Source organism: Meleagris gallopavo, chromosome 9, assembly GCF_000146605.3.
Source record: "Meleagris gallopavo isolate NT-WF06-2002-E0010 breed Aviagen turkey brand Nicholas breeding stock chromosome 9, Turkey_5.1, whole genome shotgun sequence".
NCBI classification, from domain to species: Eukaryota; Metazoa; Chordata; class Aves; order Galliformes; family Phasianidae; genus Meleagris; species Meleagris gallopavo.
The window spans coordinates 5,167,116-5,183,503 of record NC_015019.2 but is presented as its reverse complement, the minus strand read 5'-3'; the positions used below and the strand labels follow the sequence as shown (position 1 = coordinate 5,183,503).

The window sequence follows — 16,388 nt, the reverse complement described above, 5'->3', positions numbered from 1 at the left end:
TCCGCGCCGCGGGCTGAGCGCCGCCGTCTCTCTCCCGCAGTGGGGAACATCCCGTACGAGGCCACGGAGGAGCAGCTGAAGGACATTTTCTCCGAGGTCGGACCCGTGGTCAGCTTCAGGTGAGAGCGGTTCGGTCGTCCCCTCTGCTCCCCCTCCGTGCGCGGCGGAGCGGCCCTCAAACGGGCACAGGGGCGCAAGGCCTGGGCCCGCGTGGGGCCGGCAGCGCTGCCGTGTGCTGGGGGTGCGTGAGGGCCGTGCTCTGTGTTGAGAGCTGGGGATAGAGCCCGAGCATTGCGGCGTGAACGTGGGCGTGCTGTATCCACGGCCGGACCAGCTGCCTCGCTGCATCCTAACTGTGCTCTGTTGAGAGCCATGGGTGCAGAACAGGAGCACCGAGGAGTTCTGTGGGAATGTTTACTCACTCCCAGCTGCAGGCTGCCTTCAATGGTGATGGCTCTCCTCTTGCTGTGCAGGTTGGTGTATGACAGGGAGACAGGAAAACCAAAGGGATATGGCTTCTGTGAGTACCAGGACCAGGAGACGGCCCTCAGTGCCATGCGGAACCTGAACGGACGGGAGTTCAGTGGGAGGGCACTCCGTGTTGACAATGCAGCCAGTGAGAAGAACAAGGAGGAGCTGAAGAGTGAGTCTGAATTCTGTGCCAGAGAACACTGATGCTGTACTGGGCCTGGCCTTCTTGGCATTGCAGTACGTACCTGGCTGGCAGTGCTGGCCTGCTCCAAGTGACCCAGCAAACAGCTTTGCAGAGGGGATGTGGGCTGAGCTGGCTGTTTTCTTCTTCCAAATCTCCTTGCTTTTGCTGCCTCCCATTAATAGCATGGCATTACCCTTCTTATGAGCAGCCACTTCTAAACACCAGCTCACACTGCCTTCTGAGGTTGCGGCTTATATCTCAAACTCTGTTGCAGGCTTGGGCACAGGTGCTCCTATCATAGAGTCACCCTATGGGGACCCTGTCAATCCTGAGGATGCGCCTGAGTCCATCAGCCGTGCAGTGGCCAGTCTGCCACCTGAGCAGATGTTTGAACTGATGAAGCAGATGAAGGTGAGTGAAGAAGGGAGTTATGTTCCCTGCTCTGTGCATGAGCACCTTCTACCACAACTGCCTGTGCCCTGGTAGCCCAATATCATGCCTTGCTAGAGTGCTGATCTCTATGTGTATTCTCAGTTGTGTGTCCAGAACAGCCCTCAGGAAGCCAGGAACATGCTGCTGCAGAACCCACAGCTGGCTTATGCCCTGCTACAGGCCCAGGTGGTAATGAGGATCGTCGATCCGGAGATTGCACTGGTTTGTCCCTCTGTCTTGATTGGGGCTAGTAGGATGTTGGCAGCAACCTGTTGTGAAGTGGAGAGTGGAAGATAACTCCTTTCTCCTTCTTCTGCTTCTAGAAAATCCTGCATCGTCAGACCAGCGTTCCTCCTCTGATCCCAGGAAACCAGCAGGCTGTGCCAGGACCAGGACCTGGGCCAGGGCCTAATGCCCAGATGAACCCACAGAATACTCCATCATCCCAGCCACAACCCATAGTAAGAGCCATTGGGGCACATGTACCATGTTGGGGAGCGGTGGCATTACCAGCCCAGGTTTCCCAGCTGGGCTGACAGGCTTTGCTGAGGCCTGGTTTCTTTTCTGGACAGGGTGGCATGCATGTAAATGGCGCTCCCCCTCTGATGCAGCCACCTATGCAGGGAGGAGTGCCAGCCCCAGGACAGATGGCAGCCGCTGTGCAGGGCCCTGGCCCTGGCCCCATGGCTCCAGGAGGTGAGTGTGTGGGTTTTGACTGAGCGGTGTCCAGGCCCTGGGCATGTGGGTCCTGCAGACAGCCCCACTGTATCTTCCCATAACCATAGGGCTGGGCCTCATGAGGACACTTGTACTCCATGCAGTGGTTGTGACTGCTGTCAGTGGCAGTTCAGAAAGTTGGCTTATCTCCATGGGCAACCAACAGCAAGAAAATAAATCTCCAGATGTTGCCCCAGGAGCTGGGAGAGGGTAGTTATTTGGGTCCAAAGGAGTGAGTTGATTGCATAGGAACAACAACAAATGTGTCTTATCTCTGCTGTTTCCCCATCAGGTGGATTGCAGCCGCAGGTCGGCATGCCTGGAGGAGGGCCTGTGCCATTGGAGCGCGGACAAGGTACATCAGAGGTTAAGTTTATGCCACGTATCATGTGAACCTTGCTCCAGCAGGGGCCCAGGCTACAGGTTCTGAACAATGTTGCACAGCGAGAGCTTCTGCTTGCTATGTGCAGCCTTGTTGCTGCTGCATCTGGAGACGTGGCAGCTCCTATAGCACTGGGCCATGCCTGAGTTTGTTCGCTTAGGTGCAAGGCTGTGGTAACAGCTCTCCTGCGTCCAGGATTCCAGCCTAGGAACGAGTTTGCTTCCAGCTTGTTCTACACTGTTTTGTGCAGATGCATCCTGGAAGCCAGGAGAGCTGCCATTTCACTGGGCAGGATGTGCCTGTGTTTTCTATCTCTCTATGAGCCCGTGTCTGTCCCTATGCTTGTGCGGGCAGGCAGAGCTTGCTCTTCTCCAGTCCCTGCCCTGCTTCATTGCTGCCTGGATGCTGGGAAGCAGCTATACTGCTGCAGTGTCTGCCTGTGTTTCCCTGTGCTTTCTGTGCCGTGCCCAGCAGAGGGAGCTGGGTCTTTGCTTTTGCTTGTGATAGTGAGTACGAGGCTTGGCAGGGAGTTCTGCAACGGGCAGTTGCTTGGCCCTCACTCCCTCTGCAGGCACGGTCTGTACAGCCCAGCCCTGGAGCTGGATTCCTTGCCATTCAGCACTGAGTGGCTGCCCCGTGCTTAGGGCAACCAAAGTGAGGCATTCCTGTTCTTCCAGTAGTAAGACAAGCAGGGCTCTGACATCTCCGTCGCCTAGATTTGTATCTCAGGTCTTGTGTCAGCAGAGTGGCAAACCTGTTCTGAATTCCTCCAGTCTTAAGTGTCTTAAAGGCAGCTGATTGTCATTATTCTCAGAGTGAACACCATCGTCCCAAGAACAATCCTGCAGTTCTTGGCAGTTTCACTGATACCCAAAAGGTTTTGAAGAGCAGACAGAAAACCAGTGCTGGGGAGTGCCCAAGGCAGCTGCAGGCAGGGGCAGGAGCTGACTTGTTGTGGGCCGCCAATTTCTGCCAATTCTCTTGGCAGAACTTCCTGTGGCAAGGTTCACTCCACTCCCTGCGTGTTCACAAAGTGAGAAAAGAAAGGGCTGTGCCCAGCCTGGCGCTTTGTGCCAAGCTGCCTTCTATACCTGTGGTGGCAGATGTGCTGTTGGTGGAAGTTGCTGATACAGCCAGACTGGCAGCAGGCAGCATCTTCTCAACAGGTGTCCTGGGGGATGCCAGGGAGCAGAGGTGATTCTACAGGCCAAGACAGCACCATCCCCAGGGCTGCGTGCATGTGTGCATACACTATTTACGTGTCTGCTCTTCTCCCTCTTTTCCTGCTGCTTGCCCAGGGACCCTGCAGCTCTCGCCCGTGGGACCTGCCAGGCCTGCGTCTATCGAACGCGTTCAAGGTATCGCGGCGCTTGCCTGCTCCAGGCTGTCTTGGAGCTCGTTGTGCAGTTTGTGGAGAGCAGCTGTCACCACACTGTGCTCAGGGCTGGGGACTGGCATCACTCCGTGTAGCCTGGCAGGGTTAGGAGGATGCAGGCGTTCCTCTGGGGGCAGGAGAAGAGAACAAGATAATGCCGTGCAGATTGTCGCCAGTGGAAATGAGTGCCTGTTTGCAGAGGGTCTTCAGTTAGGATCCAGCCCATTTCCCTGACAGGAGCTTTCCAGGTCTTGCTTTGCACCTGGTCTCACATTGGCCCATGCTCTTAGGATTGCCAACGGGCACCCACACTCTGAGCACCTGATGTTGTAAGAAGCCTGAGATAGAACCAGAGGGGGAAAGAGAATGATGTAGTGAGCATCCAGGGAAGGGGCTTCTGTGCTCTTTGGCCTTATCCAAGGGACTGCTCCCCCAGCAATCAGCACAGCCCACTTGCCTGTGTCGGGAAGCAGAGAGGCAGTGTATGTCCCAGCCCTGAGGGGGCTGGGGGACAGTCTCAGCGCAGCACTGGTTGTGCAGGTCCTCACAAGTTCTTGTATGTCTCCCTGGCAGTGCCCATGCCAGACCCGAGGGCCCCTATGCAGCGTGGACCTCTACCTGCTAGTGGCCCGCCGCCCCGAGGCCTTTTGGGAGATGCCCCGAATGACCCTCGTGGAGGGACCCTGCTCTCAGTCACTGGAGATGTGGAGCCCAGGTGAGGGGAGAGGGAAGGAGAGGAGCCCCTTGCACTGTTCCCTGCCCAGGGGTGATCTCACTAAGGACAGGGATGGCACGAGCCTTCCGGGAGTCACTGCTGCCTGGTTGGAGGCCTGTGTGCTGCCAGCCATGGGGACCTGTCCCCTTCTCCAGGGATGGGGCATCCCCAGGGTGCTATCAGCAGCCCTGTGACATGGGACTGACAGCATTCATCCCTGTGCAAGCCTTGCCAGCGGCCGGCTTTGGGGGCAATCCCAACGCTCTGCCCAGACTGTGCCAAGCCAGTGTCTGATTTACACTCTCTCGCTTTTTCTCCTCCTCCTGCTTTGCTCTCCTCATCTCTCTGCATCAGAGGTTACCTTGGGCCACCCCACCAAGGAGCCCCTATGCATCATATGCCTGGCCACGATAGTCGTGGCCCCCCTCATGAGATGAGGGGTGGACCCATGGGAGAACCCCGACCACTGATGGGAGAGCCGCGGGGGCCCTTGATGGATGCTCGAGGTGAGAGAGGGGGCATGAAATAACGGGTGGCTTAAAGCATGCAGACAGAGGGTCAGAGTGGAGCTCGCTGCCTCAACTCAAGACTTAAAAGGGGGGCTGGGCAGTGAAATGAACCTAAGGCATGAGGAACAGTCCCAAAGGGTAAGGGGCTTCTTCCAGGCATGTCTCCTTTTCCCCAGCCCTACATCTTCCTGGCATTTGCCAGCTTCCCAGCAGAGAAGGCAGTGGGCTCACTCCCGTAACCCCATGGCACTACTCCCTTCTACAGCTTGCCTTGTCATTCCTCTGCAGTTGGAAGAGATCCCCGAGGGCTGGAGCCGCGAGGATTGGAGCCACGAGGGCTGGAGCCCCGGGTGATGGAAGCGCGGGGCCTGGAGCCAAGGGGCATGGAGCCACGGGTCCTGGAGCCACGAGTGCTTGAAGCCAGGGCCATGGAGGCCAGGGTCATGGAGTCCCGAGGCCTGGAGCCTCGAGGGCCTGGTCCCAACCCACGTGGTCCAATGCCAGGTGGCATACAGGGTCCCGGACCACTTAATATGGGAGCCAGCGGTCCACAGGGGCCCCGCCAGGTACAGCTCTGTGTGGCTGACTGCACTGATGGTGTCTTGTGGGCAGAGCTGGGTGAGGGATATGCATGTGACTGCTGGAGGTGGAAGACCTCCTGCAAAGTAGTGTATCCTGGAAGTACAAAGCCTGCTTTATGTTCCCGTGTCTGTATGGCTGAGTCCAGGAACCCCTCAGTCCTTATCCCCTCTCTTGTACCCATAGGTTCCTAACATGCCAGGGGCTGGCATGCAAGGAGGTGGCATTCCTGGGGCAGGGGTCCAGGGAGCTGGTCAGCCTGGAGGCTTTAGTCCTGGACAGAGCCAGGTCACCCCCCAGGATCATGAGAAGGTGAGTGGACAGGTGGGAAGGGGTTAGACAATGGGAGTAGTGCTTTCTGTGTGCCTTACCGTGGCACAAGACAACCATGCTTCAGAGAACTTGTTTTCTTTTCTGTTGCATTTGAAGCAGGAGGTTATTCTACCCTGCTCTGCTCAGAGCTTGGGCAGCTCCGTGGTCCTGCTGCAGAGGAAACTTAATCCATCCAGCACCTTTTTCTTGGCTGTGGTAACCCATGGCTATGCTGGCAGAGAGCAATTCTGACTCTCCCTTCTCTCCTCAGGCGGCCCTGATCATGCAGGTTCTGCAGCTGACAGCAGACCAGATCGCCATGCTGCCCCCAGAGCAACGGCAAAGCATCCTTATTCTAAAGGAGCAAATCCAGAAATCCACAGGGGCACCCTGACAGGTGATGTCCTTAAGCCTGTACTTGCTCCCCTGCAGTGAATCAGAGTGCTGTTCAGTGCAGGTTGGCCCTGCTTTTCTTCTCTATGCTCACTTCCTTCCCCTTCTCACAGGCCTGGCAGGTGTGTGTTGGGTAGAGAAGGTGCTCCATGGCAGCCAATTCCTGTTGTTTGAGTTGATGCTGCGTTTAGGGAGAGGTTTCTCCTTGCCACCCAAGGTTTTCCCTCCCAATTCATTCCTTTTTCTGTGTGTATATTTTATGATGTTTGAAATAAAATGGGAGGAGGATTTGAGTAAAGCTGTGTCTCAGATTGCCTTGTATGGTCCCTCATAGGCAGGAGGACTGCTGGGAACAGCCTGGCCTATCTCTGTCCTAGGCTGAATCTCTCAGGTTCTTCACCATCTTCCCAGCAATACAGGGGCAGGAGCAACAGCTGGGATTTCTTGTTTACTAGGGATGCAGTAGAAAGCACCTTGGGGTGATGAGCTGAGCAGGAGCAGCACATGGAAGGAGGCACTCACATGCAGGAAGCTGAAATTGTCACCTGGGGAGACAGATGGGCTGTCAGGCTTGGGCAGCAAGTGTTGGGGCTGAGGACACTCTGGGGGACCGTTAAGCTCCATGGGTACTGTTTTAGCACCTTTCAGCTGGAATGTGCTGGCTACCAAACAGGGTGAGCAGGCTGCCCAGGGAAGGTGTCTGGCCGGTGACAGCAGCTCGTAGGCCAGGAGACAGTGGGTGCCCTATGGTGCAGGTCAGCCTGGCTGTGCCCTCCTCTAGGGCATGACAGGGAGCTCAGCTTTCTATCCCTGATGACAAGAGCAGAAGGGCTCTGTATCCAGTTGCTGTATCGCTTACCACACCTGCCTGCCCTGGGAGGGTGTTTTTCTCCTCCTCTGCACATATGCTTGAGCAGAATTTGTTATCTTTGCACTTGAAGTTTGCCTGTGTGCTGGTTTGTGCCTGGTGGTTGGTGCAAACTTGGCTCTTTGGTGCCTGTGAGCCTCTGTGGAGGGAGAAGGCTGGCAGACAGCCAGCCTCACCATCGTACACTTCACCCCCGAGGGTTTATTGCCTTTTTATTGCAGCCCAGTAAGGGGGGCAAACAGTGGGCTTCCTTCACACCTGCACAGATTGAGACACCACCCATGGCTTTTATTGCAAGGAAAAACAAGTTTAACGTACTGTTTTATGGAGAGGGACATTTAAACCTATAGGGGTGTGTTTGGCCCTTGGTGCCCTGGTGCCATGTCTGACCCCATTATCTTGCCCAGCCTGCTGGGTTCCCCTTGCCTCCTGCTGGTCTGCACCTGCGTGCTGCTCTGGTCCGTCCCGATGCATGTCTCATGGGGGGCTCGTTTCCCCTCACAGGGACCCTTTGTAGGGTCAAGGAGGCAGAGTCTGTGAACCCAGAGTTTCTCCTTATGAAGGATGATCTCGCTGTCTTGCCTGGTTCTCATGCACATGCTTTTCAGCTGATGCTCATTCCATGCAGAGTTGCTTCAAAAAGAGAAGTGAGAGCAGCAGGCTGGTTGCTCTCTGCTGCCCGTGGTCCCATCCTGGCTCCCGCTTAGAAGTTCTCCTTGTTGAAGTAGAATTTGACTTTTCTGGGGTCCAAGCTGGAGTGCTGGTGACAAGATCTCTGCAAGACCTTTGCCAATGCCTCCGGACCACACAGGAACACACCAACCACCGACCTGCATGCAGCGAGGGGCTGTGGGTGTTGGGGACCAGGGGATGCCTCCTGGTATCGACACCCCAAGGCCCCCATATCTCACCTGGGGTGGGCTGTGGCCAGCGCTGAGAATTCAGTGTCCCACCTGGGCCTCCCAAATATGGTTTTTTGCCTCAGACCTGTCACTGTGTCCGTGACTGTGTCAAAGTTGAGTGCTGCGTTGTTGGCCTGGGCAGAGCAGAGAGAATGAGGACCACGGCCACCACCAGCCCCCTGCAGCCGTGCCCAGCCACAGCCAACTCACAATGCTGGTGTCCCAGCCGGTGAGGAAGAGCCGGTAGGTGAGGAAGTCTGCCTTGCCAGACTCAGCCATCTTTTGCTCCAGTGAGGCAAGCAGGTCATTGAACCAGGCGAAGGCACCCGTGTCTCGGCAGAGCCAGTAGAAGTAGATCTGGGATGCGGTGGCATGGGGAAGAAGTGTTACTCGAGTTGGAGCAGGGGAAAGATGTGATATCAAGCATGGGGAAGCCAAGTGCTTCTGAACATGGAGAAACCCATAGTATGGGATCAGCTGGTTCCATGGGGCTCTCAGTACCTTCTTGGTCTTGAGAGTCTGGTCATTCTGCTGGAACCTGTACCAGATGGACTTCAGGATAGAGGCAAAGGGGGTAACACCGATGCCTGCTCCCACCAGCATGGCCACCTCATACAGGAACACATCTTCGCTGGCCGTGCCAAAGGGGCCATCCACTTCGATCCTGGCCAAGGGAGGGCCTGGGTAAGAAGCATGGTCTCCTCAACCCCTGAGGGGCTCCACTGGGGTTCTCCCCAGGCTACCTGGGAGTTTCCAGCTTCTGCTGCTGGAAGGTGTCAATGATGCGCTCGGTCCAGTCCCCAGCCGCCCGGATGTGGATGGAGAAGAAGTCCTCCTCAGGTGCTGAGGTGAGGGTAAAGGGGTGCCACTCCAGCAGGGACACAGCGGGGCAGTTGACAAAGATGTACTGCCCCACTTCCATGCGGAAGCCCTTCTTCTGCATCTGCAGCTCCAGCACATTAGCGGGGTGCATGACCACCTGTGAGGCCGGCAGCAGGGTTCAGTGCCCCACATGGCCCTGCTGCCTGTGTAGGAGCTACAGCAGCAGCCCCTGCCCTCCTCCATCACAGAATGACGAAGGTTAGAAAAGACCTTCAAGATCATCCAGTCCAACCATCCACCTATCACCAATAGATCTCACTAAACCAACCATGCAACCACCTCACCACCTACCTTGGTGACGACCACCTTCTGCTGTGCACGCCAGATGCGCAGGATCCTCTCAAAGATGTAGAGGATGATGGGAGCCAGAACCCACTTCCAGGACTGTGGGGTGGAGAGGAGCAAGGGGTTGGAGCCTCCCAGGCCATCTGCTCCTCCTAATAGAGTATGCAAAGGCCTGGATTCCTGCAGCCCCACTCCCATCCCTACCTCTGCGGGGATGCTGCCGAACTCAGGCTCCTTGCAGCACTCCTGCCTGCACTCCTTGGGTTTGTGCACCAGGAACTCAGCACAGCGCTGTGGGTGCACCTCCTTCATGCTCTCCTCCGTTTGTCCACGCACCAACCCGCTGCAGGGAGGCAGGTTAAGCATGGGGCCCCCTCCCACCGAGGACTGCATCCAGATCATCCTGGAGCAGATGCAGCCACCAAAGTGGCAATTTGTGGCCATTGCCCCTTGTTCTGCTGCTCTGAGAGCCTGCAGGAGGAGCCTTACGCGACACCGTGGATGACGAGGCCGATGAAGTAGATGATGAAGAGGTGGTGTGTGTACCAAAAGACCTCAAAGTAGTTCCTGCGGATGAACTCAGTGGAGGATGTGACCATGAGGATGAGCGCCAGAGTGATGATGACCCCGGTCAGCCCTGGGATGGTGGTGAAGGCCACGTACTCAACGGTCTGCAGAGGTGGCAGGAGGATGGGGTCAGGGTGGGCACAGGGCAAGGGGTTGGCAGCAGTGGACCTGCGCTCACCGTCTGATTGGAATGGATGGGGTTCAGCCACTTGTTGCTGTTCTGTAGGTGCATCTTGGAAAGAACAGCATGCAGGCTGTCATCGTTGGCCTGCTGGCTGTAGTTGTAGCGCTCCAGGTTGAAGAGATGGGCAATGGTGTGCACGGCTGTGCAGGGGAACAGGCGGTCACCTGCTGTCACCCCACAGGGCTCAGGGGGGACAGGAGGTGAGCAGCAGAGTGCTACCTGTGAACAGGGCCAGCGCATAGGCCACCAACTTGTGGAACGTAAGGTTGTGGTCAAGCTGCTTGCGCAGCGTCCTCCTGCAGCACTGCAAGGAGAGGTGGCAGGGTTGGGATTGGGATGGAAGCAGGGATGGGGACTGACATTCTTTGGGACTGCCCATGGGCACTCACCGAGCAGCTCCCGCGCAAGAAGGAGAGCAGATTGCGGCAGACGGGCAGCAAGATCAGCATGCTGTTGAAGTTGAGGCACTTGGCCGATGCCCGGGCCCACGCCAAGGCAGACTGGGGAGATGGAGACAGGGATGGGTGATTATTGCTGTGCCAGGGACAAGGTGCAGTTGCCTGCAGGCTGAGTGCCCCAGGATGGGATGGGGCCAAGCAACGCTGAGCAGGGACCAAGCGATCTGGGCTGGGGCTGTGGGATGGGTATTGGTATGAAGTGATGCTGCGATGGGAACAGAGACCAAGGCAGGGATTAGGATTGAGCAGAGGTGAACTGGAAGAGGATGGGACAAGGAATGGCTCTGGGGTGCTGCAGCCACTGCCTTGCCGCAGCCCAGCCAGGAGGGCTCCAGGGCAGACAGGGTGCTGCTGGGAGCACCTTACCCCGAGGATGGCCCTGGTGTAGAAGTACCGCTCGTCCTGGTCGAAGAACAGAAAGTAGTATGTGAAGAGGAAGATGTTGATGCCCAGCCAGGCCGCCTGCAGGGGAACCAAGGATTGTGAGGAACTCCAGCCCCAGGACCTCTCACCCTGCAGCACATGGCTGCAGGTATGGATAGAGGGCATCAGCGCAGTGCATCCCATTCCAGTCCCTTACTTCTGAGGCATCACAGGTGAGATGGGACATGGGAATAAGGGTGGGAAGGAGTGTTGCAAAATAACTGTCCTGTCACTGCCATCTTTCTGCATGTACAAGAAATGAGGAAAGGAAGATAAAGGAAATATCTGCTGCTGAGAAAGGGAAGGGCATGGGGCAGATACCGAGCCGGAAAGGTCTGGGAGGAGGAAATGCTGCAGGGATGCAGCTGCCATCCTCACCATGCAGCCAGCCCTGCAGCACAGCCCTGCTCCCCTGCACTGCTCTGCACTGCACTGGAGCTGCATTGTTTTGCATCTTTTGCAGAGCTCCCAAAATCACTCTGCCCTGAGTTCTATTTTTCTTTAACAATTTTAAATATGCAAATATCCCAATTTCCTGCACCCATCCCCACCTCCCCCGTTTCCTGGATGTTGCAGCCTGCTGCTGTTGCAGCAGTGCTGGGGGTGCTGCAGCTCCTCCGCCACCGAGCAGCTCCGTGAGAGGAGAAAACCCGAGTGGGAGCCTCCCTGCCCACAGCAGCAGAGCGGAGCAGCAGCAGTTTCAAGTTTTGCACTCTCCATCCATTGGCTTTGGATGCCGCAGGGAGGGATGCACTGCTTCTCTACCTCACTGTGAGCGACGGGGGATTTTGGACGTTTGGGTTGTGAGGGGGAAGAGGCAGAAAAGACAGAAATAACCCCTGAGCACTGGGACCCACCTTTCCTTTCAGCCTAGGAGTCTTTACATGAGATCCGCAGCCACCACCCGGAGCTGTGCCCATCGCTCATACGGTGGAGTTCTTTGTTTCTCCGTGGACGGCAGAGCCAGGACAGCTCCCATTTTCCCCCCAGCCCCTCCAGTCCCCCAGCAGCCTGAGCCCCACGCACTCACAAGGACGGCGGCCGAGAACCAGTGGTTGACCAGCCAGTTGCCCATTCTGCGATGTCTCCGTCCACCAGCAGCGAATGCAACTCGCTGCCGCCCGCCCCGCGTTTTATGGAGGCAGCAGCCCCAGGAGCGGCCCCGGCCCTGGGAACGGCGCTGCGGGGACTTTCCCCCACGGTGTCTTGGAGGAAATGCTGCACGATTACAAAGACTCCTTCCAGGAACGCCGTCTGAGCCCGGAATCGCGGGCCCGACGGCAGGGCGAGGTGCCGGGGAGCCTTGTGAGGGGTCCCACGGGGTCTCAGTGGAGGTGGCACAGCAGAGAGGGGGACGTGCGGGCACTGCCTGCTTCTCCCCTCCCCTGTAGCATTTGGAGACAGAGCGTGCTTTTTTTTAGGCAGGAACTTCCTGGTGATAGGGAATTGGAGAGGGCTCTGCTTAGCAAACACGACCGCCCCTGGCCTCCCCTGATGCCTTTTCACGAGAAAAACTGCAGAAGATGGAAGGCATCCCAGAGCACAGCAGTGCCACTGTGCTGGTGCCAGGAGCCAGCCAGAGCTCAGCACGCCAGGGCAGCATGTTTCAGCTGTGCACCCAGTGATGCTGAGCACCCTCAGCAGTGACAGCCCTATAAATGGCTGCTGGGGGATCACACTGCAGCAGGATCATGAGCACTGCGACGTCCAGCACCACAGCACCCACACATCATGCCAGCATGGCAGCTGGCACCTGGTGGCCAGAGAACAGGTTGGGCAGGATCACGCTGCGTCACAACTGGGGTCGCTGCCGGCTGACAGCCAGAGCTGTGCTGGTGGAGCAGCAGGAAGAGGCCCACAGCCTCCCTGCCCATTATCAGCTCCATCACGGGACAAGTGCAAGCCTGAGCAGCTGGGAGAGATCAGGCTGTGCTGCTGAGCCTGCACTGCAGCCCCAGCTCAGGGACACAGCTTCGGTCCCCTGCCCAGGTGGATGTCGCAGGGAGTTAGGCACTGCTTCTCTACCTCACTGTGAGCAATTGGGGATTTTGGACATTTGGGTTGTGAGGGAGAAGAGGCAGACAAGGCAGAAATAACCCCTGGGCATTGGGGCCCGCCTTTCCTTAAGCCTGGGAGAGATTGGGCTGTGCTGCTGAGCCTGCACTGCACGTCCCCAGCTCGAGGGACATAACTTGGTCCCCTGCCCAGGTGCAGTACGAGTGAAGTTTACGTGGGCAGCGTGCACGCGTGCTGTTTGGCCCCATCCTGGCAGTCCCCACCCATGTGAGTCACTGCTGCCTGCCAGCACCCAGATGCAGAGCCACAGCAAAGTTTCTTTACTGCTCAAAACAGACCCGGAGCAGCATCTCTGGGGTCACAGCAGAGTGGGGACAAAGCTCCCAATGCTGTATGCCCCACTGGGGTCTGCACACCCCATAGGTCCTTTGTGTGTGTGTGCCGGGCAGTTGGCATGCTCTGTCCCCTGACACCATGGGGCCGTACCGGTGCTCAGTACAGGGCACCAGCACCATGGAGCCCTCAGCATGGCTCATGCCACCACAGCTCCTTGTCCATATTCCCAGGCTGTGCTTCAGACGATGCTGTGCCTCACACCAGGTTCATGGGGTGCCTCCAGGAGCTCTGCACTGTCCAGGGACCGCCGGCAGCAGACACAGTGCAGGAAATCAGCAACGTTGTGTCGGAAGAGCTGGCGGCACGGATGCAGGTACTGGAAGAAGAGGAGCATGAAGTAGATGGCCAGGCAGTAGCCGAGCAGCAGCTGCACCACCAGCAGCAATGTACAGATGTTCTCATAGACATCAGTCTTGAAGAAGTACCAGAGAATGACCAGCGCCGTGTTCTCCAGCAGCCGGGCCACATAGTACACAGCCAAGCGGCCCCAGTTCTGTGACTTGTCAATGAGGTCCCGGTCGGCCAACTTGAGCTGCACAGCCGACCAGCAGAACATGTTGATGCTGGCGTAGAGCAGGGTGAAGGCAAACAGCACCACCACCGTGCCCACCCGGCTGAAGTTCTTCTCGATGTTGTCGGGCAGCCGCGTGCCACTGCGCCAGAACTGCACCCAGGGCTGGAAGAAGACCACCAGCAGGTTGGCCAAGGCAATGGGGATGATCCAGTGCTTGAAGACGGTGCTGAAGAGCACCAGGACAGCCACACGAGTGGAGATCTCCAGGCTGCGCCACAGCACGATGCAGAGGAAGGCCAGAGGCCGCAGCTGCACCTTGTAGTCATCGTACTTGACCTGGATGGCCAGGACATTGCAGACAAGCGCCCCATAGGTGACCGACACCAGGCAGATGCCCATGAGGATGGCTGTGGGAGGAGAGGTCAGGGGGTCAGATAATACTGGGAGCAGCACAGGGATTTCCTCACTCTGCTAATCAATCTCTTCCTCTTTTCCCAGCTGGGTTTGTACCTGGGTGTGAAGCAGCAAGAAATGCTGCCCCTTTGCATAGGAACAGTGTTTATGTGGGCAGGGCACCATGTGGTTACATGGCTCCATAGAGCAAGCAAACACCTGAGCTGGAATCATCTCGGTCCCAGCCAGCTCTTCCCAACCTTCTACAGCTTTACAGTGGGCTGGAAAGCATGGGCAAAGCAAACCAGGGGATGGGCAGGTGCCTAAATTTTATGGGTTGTACTCTAAGTTCAGGGAGGGCAAGGGGTGGCAGGGCCAGATGGGGCATATCAGTAGAGTCCCATCTGGATACCACACCACTGTGTGCAGTTGAGGACACTCTCCCATACCCTCAAAATACCACCATGTCCTGATGTTCCACCAAACCCCCGAGGTTCCACCACATCCCTGAGATGCCACCATGCCCCGCACATCCATAGCAGAGCTTTTGTGCCCAGCACACAGCCCATCCCTTACCTCGTGCAATGGGGACATACTTCTCCAAGATGCTGATGTAGAGCTGCAGGGTGAGCTGCGGGGTGGAGCCCAGGAAGGCCTGAATGACGGCCATGCGTTTGAAGGCGTTGCGGTGGGTGACCAGCCGGCGCACCGAGTGGCCCACCTCCTGCTCCAGCTCCACTTCATAGCCCTTGCGCAGCCGCCGCTTGCGCGTGATGGTGACGTAGGGCTCCTCTTCCTGCCCCGACCAGCAGTACACCACCAGGGCCTCCACGCACCTGTGGGCACACGGCCACTGTCACCCCAATGCGCCTCGATCCACTCCAGAGCTTGGGTCCAGCACGGGGCCAGCAGCAAGGATGGTGCAGCGCAGCTGGTATAAGCTCCATTGGCAGCTAAAGGAAGGGTGTAAGCATCCCAGGCTCTGTTTTCCCACTGTTGAGCACCCCATAACAGCATGAGAAATGTTCTGCTGTTGTGTTTGATCTCAAAAACCTTCTACACTTCCTCCTCAGTTGGAACAGCAGGAAGCAGAGAGTGGGGTGGAAGCCGATGTCTGATGGAGCAGATAACACGGCTTCCTGAGCGCGTCCCCTCAGCACCCTGCAGCTCCAGAGAGGGCGTCCTCCTCCACTGCCTCCTGCTGCCTCCTGATATCACTCAGCACAGCAGTTTTCATCCAGCCCCTCCATTCCCGTCAGCTTCTCCAGCCCTGCTGGCCTCACTGTCCCACCAGCGGCGCACACGGACCAGGCACAGCCATGGTTCCCTGTGGGCTGGGCTTGCTCGAGGGCCAGCAGGAGGTAATTGTCTGTGAGCACTGATGGGGAAAACAACCACTGCTTTGCTTCAAACCCAAATGGAATGAGGGTTTGGGAACTGATTCTTTTGCCAGATCAGTGCTCACGGCCTATTCCAAACTAATGGGAAAATGATTTCATCCCAGCACCTGGCTCCAAAGGCAATCAATGTGCACAGTGCCCCACCAGCCTTCCCCAGCAGGCTGAGCTCGCTCTGCAGCCCCAGAGCTGGCACAGCATCTCCCAGCAGCTCAGCACGGCCCTTGCAAGCACCGAGCCCCATCCCAGCAGCTGCTGGTGGCAGTTCTCAGTGCAATGGGCCAGCCACTGTAATCCAGCATGATCCGATGGGGCAATGCTGCAGTGCTGGTGCTTCCTAGCATAGCTGCCCTCTGGGCCAGGCGCTGGGTGAGCTGTGGGACCGGCACGACATTCCCCCCATGCACAGCAATGACAGCAGCCAGGGAGGCACGGCAGCATTCCCCAGGAGTGAGAACAGCACCTCTTCGGCTTGTGCAACATCCACCTTCATCCTCCTGTCCCTACTGGGGTGTGGCAGCCCCCAGTCCCACCCTTTGCAGCCCAACATCCCTAGACCCCAGACCCCTTCAGCCACTCCAGCATGGATTTGCATCTCAGCCCCCAACAATGCAATGGTAAAACCCACAGCGAGAGGAATGCTGACTCCACAAAGCAGCCGCGTGAAGAGCACATTTGGCAGCAGGCACGCAACAGGCTGAGAGAGCCCGGGGGGGTCCTGCAGGCAGCGGGGAGGGGAGCGGAGCGCGCAGGGGCTGGGCTGCGGAAAGCGCTGCTGACAGAGGTGCGCGGCGCTCCTGTCCGGCCCTGCCGGAGAGCCGAACCGAACCGAGTCGTGCCGTGCAGAGCCGTGCCCGGGTGCCCGCCGCGCTCACCTGATGATGGGCCCCAGTTGCAGCAGGTGCATGAGCAGGACGAGCGGTCGGTCGCGGCTGAGGTCGCGATGCACGAAGATGAGGGTGAGCTGCACCAGGACGGAGGGGCAGAGCACGAAGAAGATGGTGAGCGCCAGCCAGAAGCGGTCGTCGGAGTGG

The 16,388-nt window shown here is 57.6% G+C and overlaps 3 protein-coding genes across 6 annotated transcripts in view; 1 reads left to right on the top strand and 2 right to left on the bottom strand.

Annotated features, from left to right (window-relative positions):
• CSTF2 (cleavage stimulation factor subunit 2) lies at positions 1-6,367 on the top strand (the record flags this gene model as incomplete). Its single annotated transcript, XM_010715417.2, has 13 exons — positions 1-119; positions 474-643; positions 930-1,066; positions 1,190-1,309; positions 1,411-1,548; positions 1,660-1,783; positions 2,097-2,159; positions 3,485-3,544; positions 4,135-4,276; positions 4,631-4,782; positions 5,074-5,351; positions 5,551-5,676; positions 5,948-6,367. Coding segments are annotated over 13 exons (1,752 nt in total), but the record flags the coding sequence as incomplete, so codon positions are not given.
• Positions 6,368-7,204: 837 nt separating this feature from the next.
• NOX1 (NADPH oxidase 1) lies at positions 7,205-12,844 on the bottom strand. 4 transcript variants are annotated; one of them, XM_010715228.3, is made up of 13 exons: positions 11,669-12,844; positions 10,582-10,677; positions 10,147-10,257; positions 9,977-10,061; positions 9,752-9,897; positions 9,496-9,677; positions 9,211-9,349; positions 9,013-9,105; positions 8,583-8,818; positions 8,341-8,503; positions 8,050-8,196; positions 7,849-7,973; positions 7,205-7,767 (listed from the first exon to the last, which is right to left on the bottom strand). In XM_010715228.3, exons 1-13 carry the CDS (start codon positions 11,711-11,713, stop codon positions 7,641-7,643), a joined length of 1,695 nt encoding a protein of 564 aa, XP_010713530.1. In that variant the 5' UTR covers positions 11,714-12,844; the 3' UTR covers positions 7,205-7,640. The 4 variants fall into 4 exon arrangements, with proteins under 4 accessions (XP_010713530.1, XP_010713528.1, XP_019473700.1 ...); XM_010715226.3 differs by lacking the exon at positions 11,669-12,844 and adding an exon at positions 11,496-11,621; XM_019618155.2 differs by lacking the exon at positions 10,582-10,677.
• Positions 12,845-12,953: 109 nt separating this feature from the next.
• Positions 12,954-16,388, bottom strand: part of XKRX (XK related X-linked) — a 4,008-nt gene continuing 573 nt past the window's right edge. The window contains exons 2-4 of the mRNA XM_010715416.3: positions 16,230-16,385; positions 14,534-14,793; positions 12,954-13,971 (exon numbers count right to left, since the gene is read on the bottom strand). Of these exons, the coding sequence (XP_010713718.2) occupies positions 13,229-13,971; positions 14,534-14,793; positions 16,230-16,385 (1,159 nt within the window). The 3' untranslated portion in view covers positions 12,954-13,228. The remainder of the gene's footprint in view (positions 13,972-14,533; positions 14,794-16,229; positions 16,386-16,388) is intronic.

What these genes read in the sequence shown, in the direction of transcription:
- NOX1 (XM_019618154.2), bottom strand. Translation starts at nt 10,782, where the DNA reads ATGGGATGCACTGCGCTGATGCCCTCTATCCATACCTGCAGCCATGTG. An exon ending in ACACCAGGGCCATCCTCGGG is followed by an intron (nt 10,258 to 10,581) that starts GTAAGGTGCTCC and finishes CCATCTCCCCAG; the next exon opens with TCTGCCTTGGCGTGGGCCCG. An exon ending in TCTTGCGCGGGAGCTGCTCG is followed by an intron (nt 10,062 to 10,146) that starts GTGAGTGCCCAT and finishes CTCTCCTTGCAG; the next exon opens with TGCTGCAGGAGGACGCTGCG.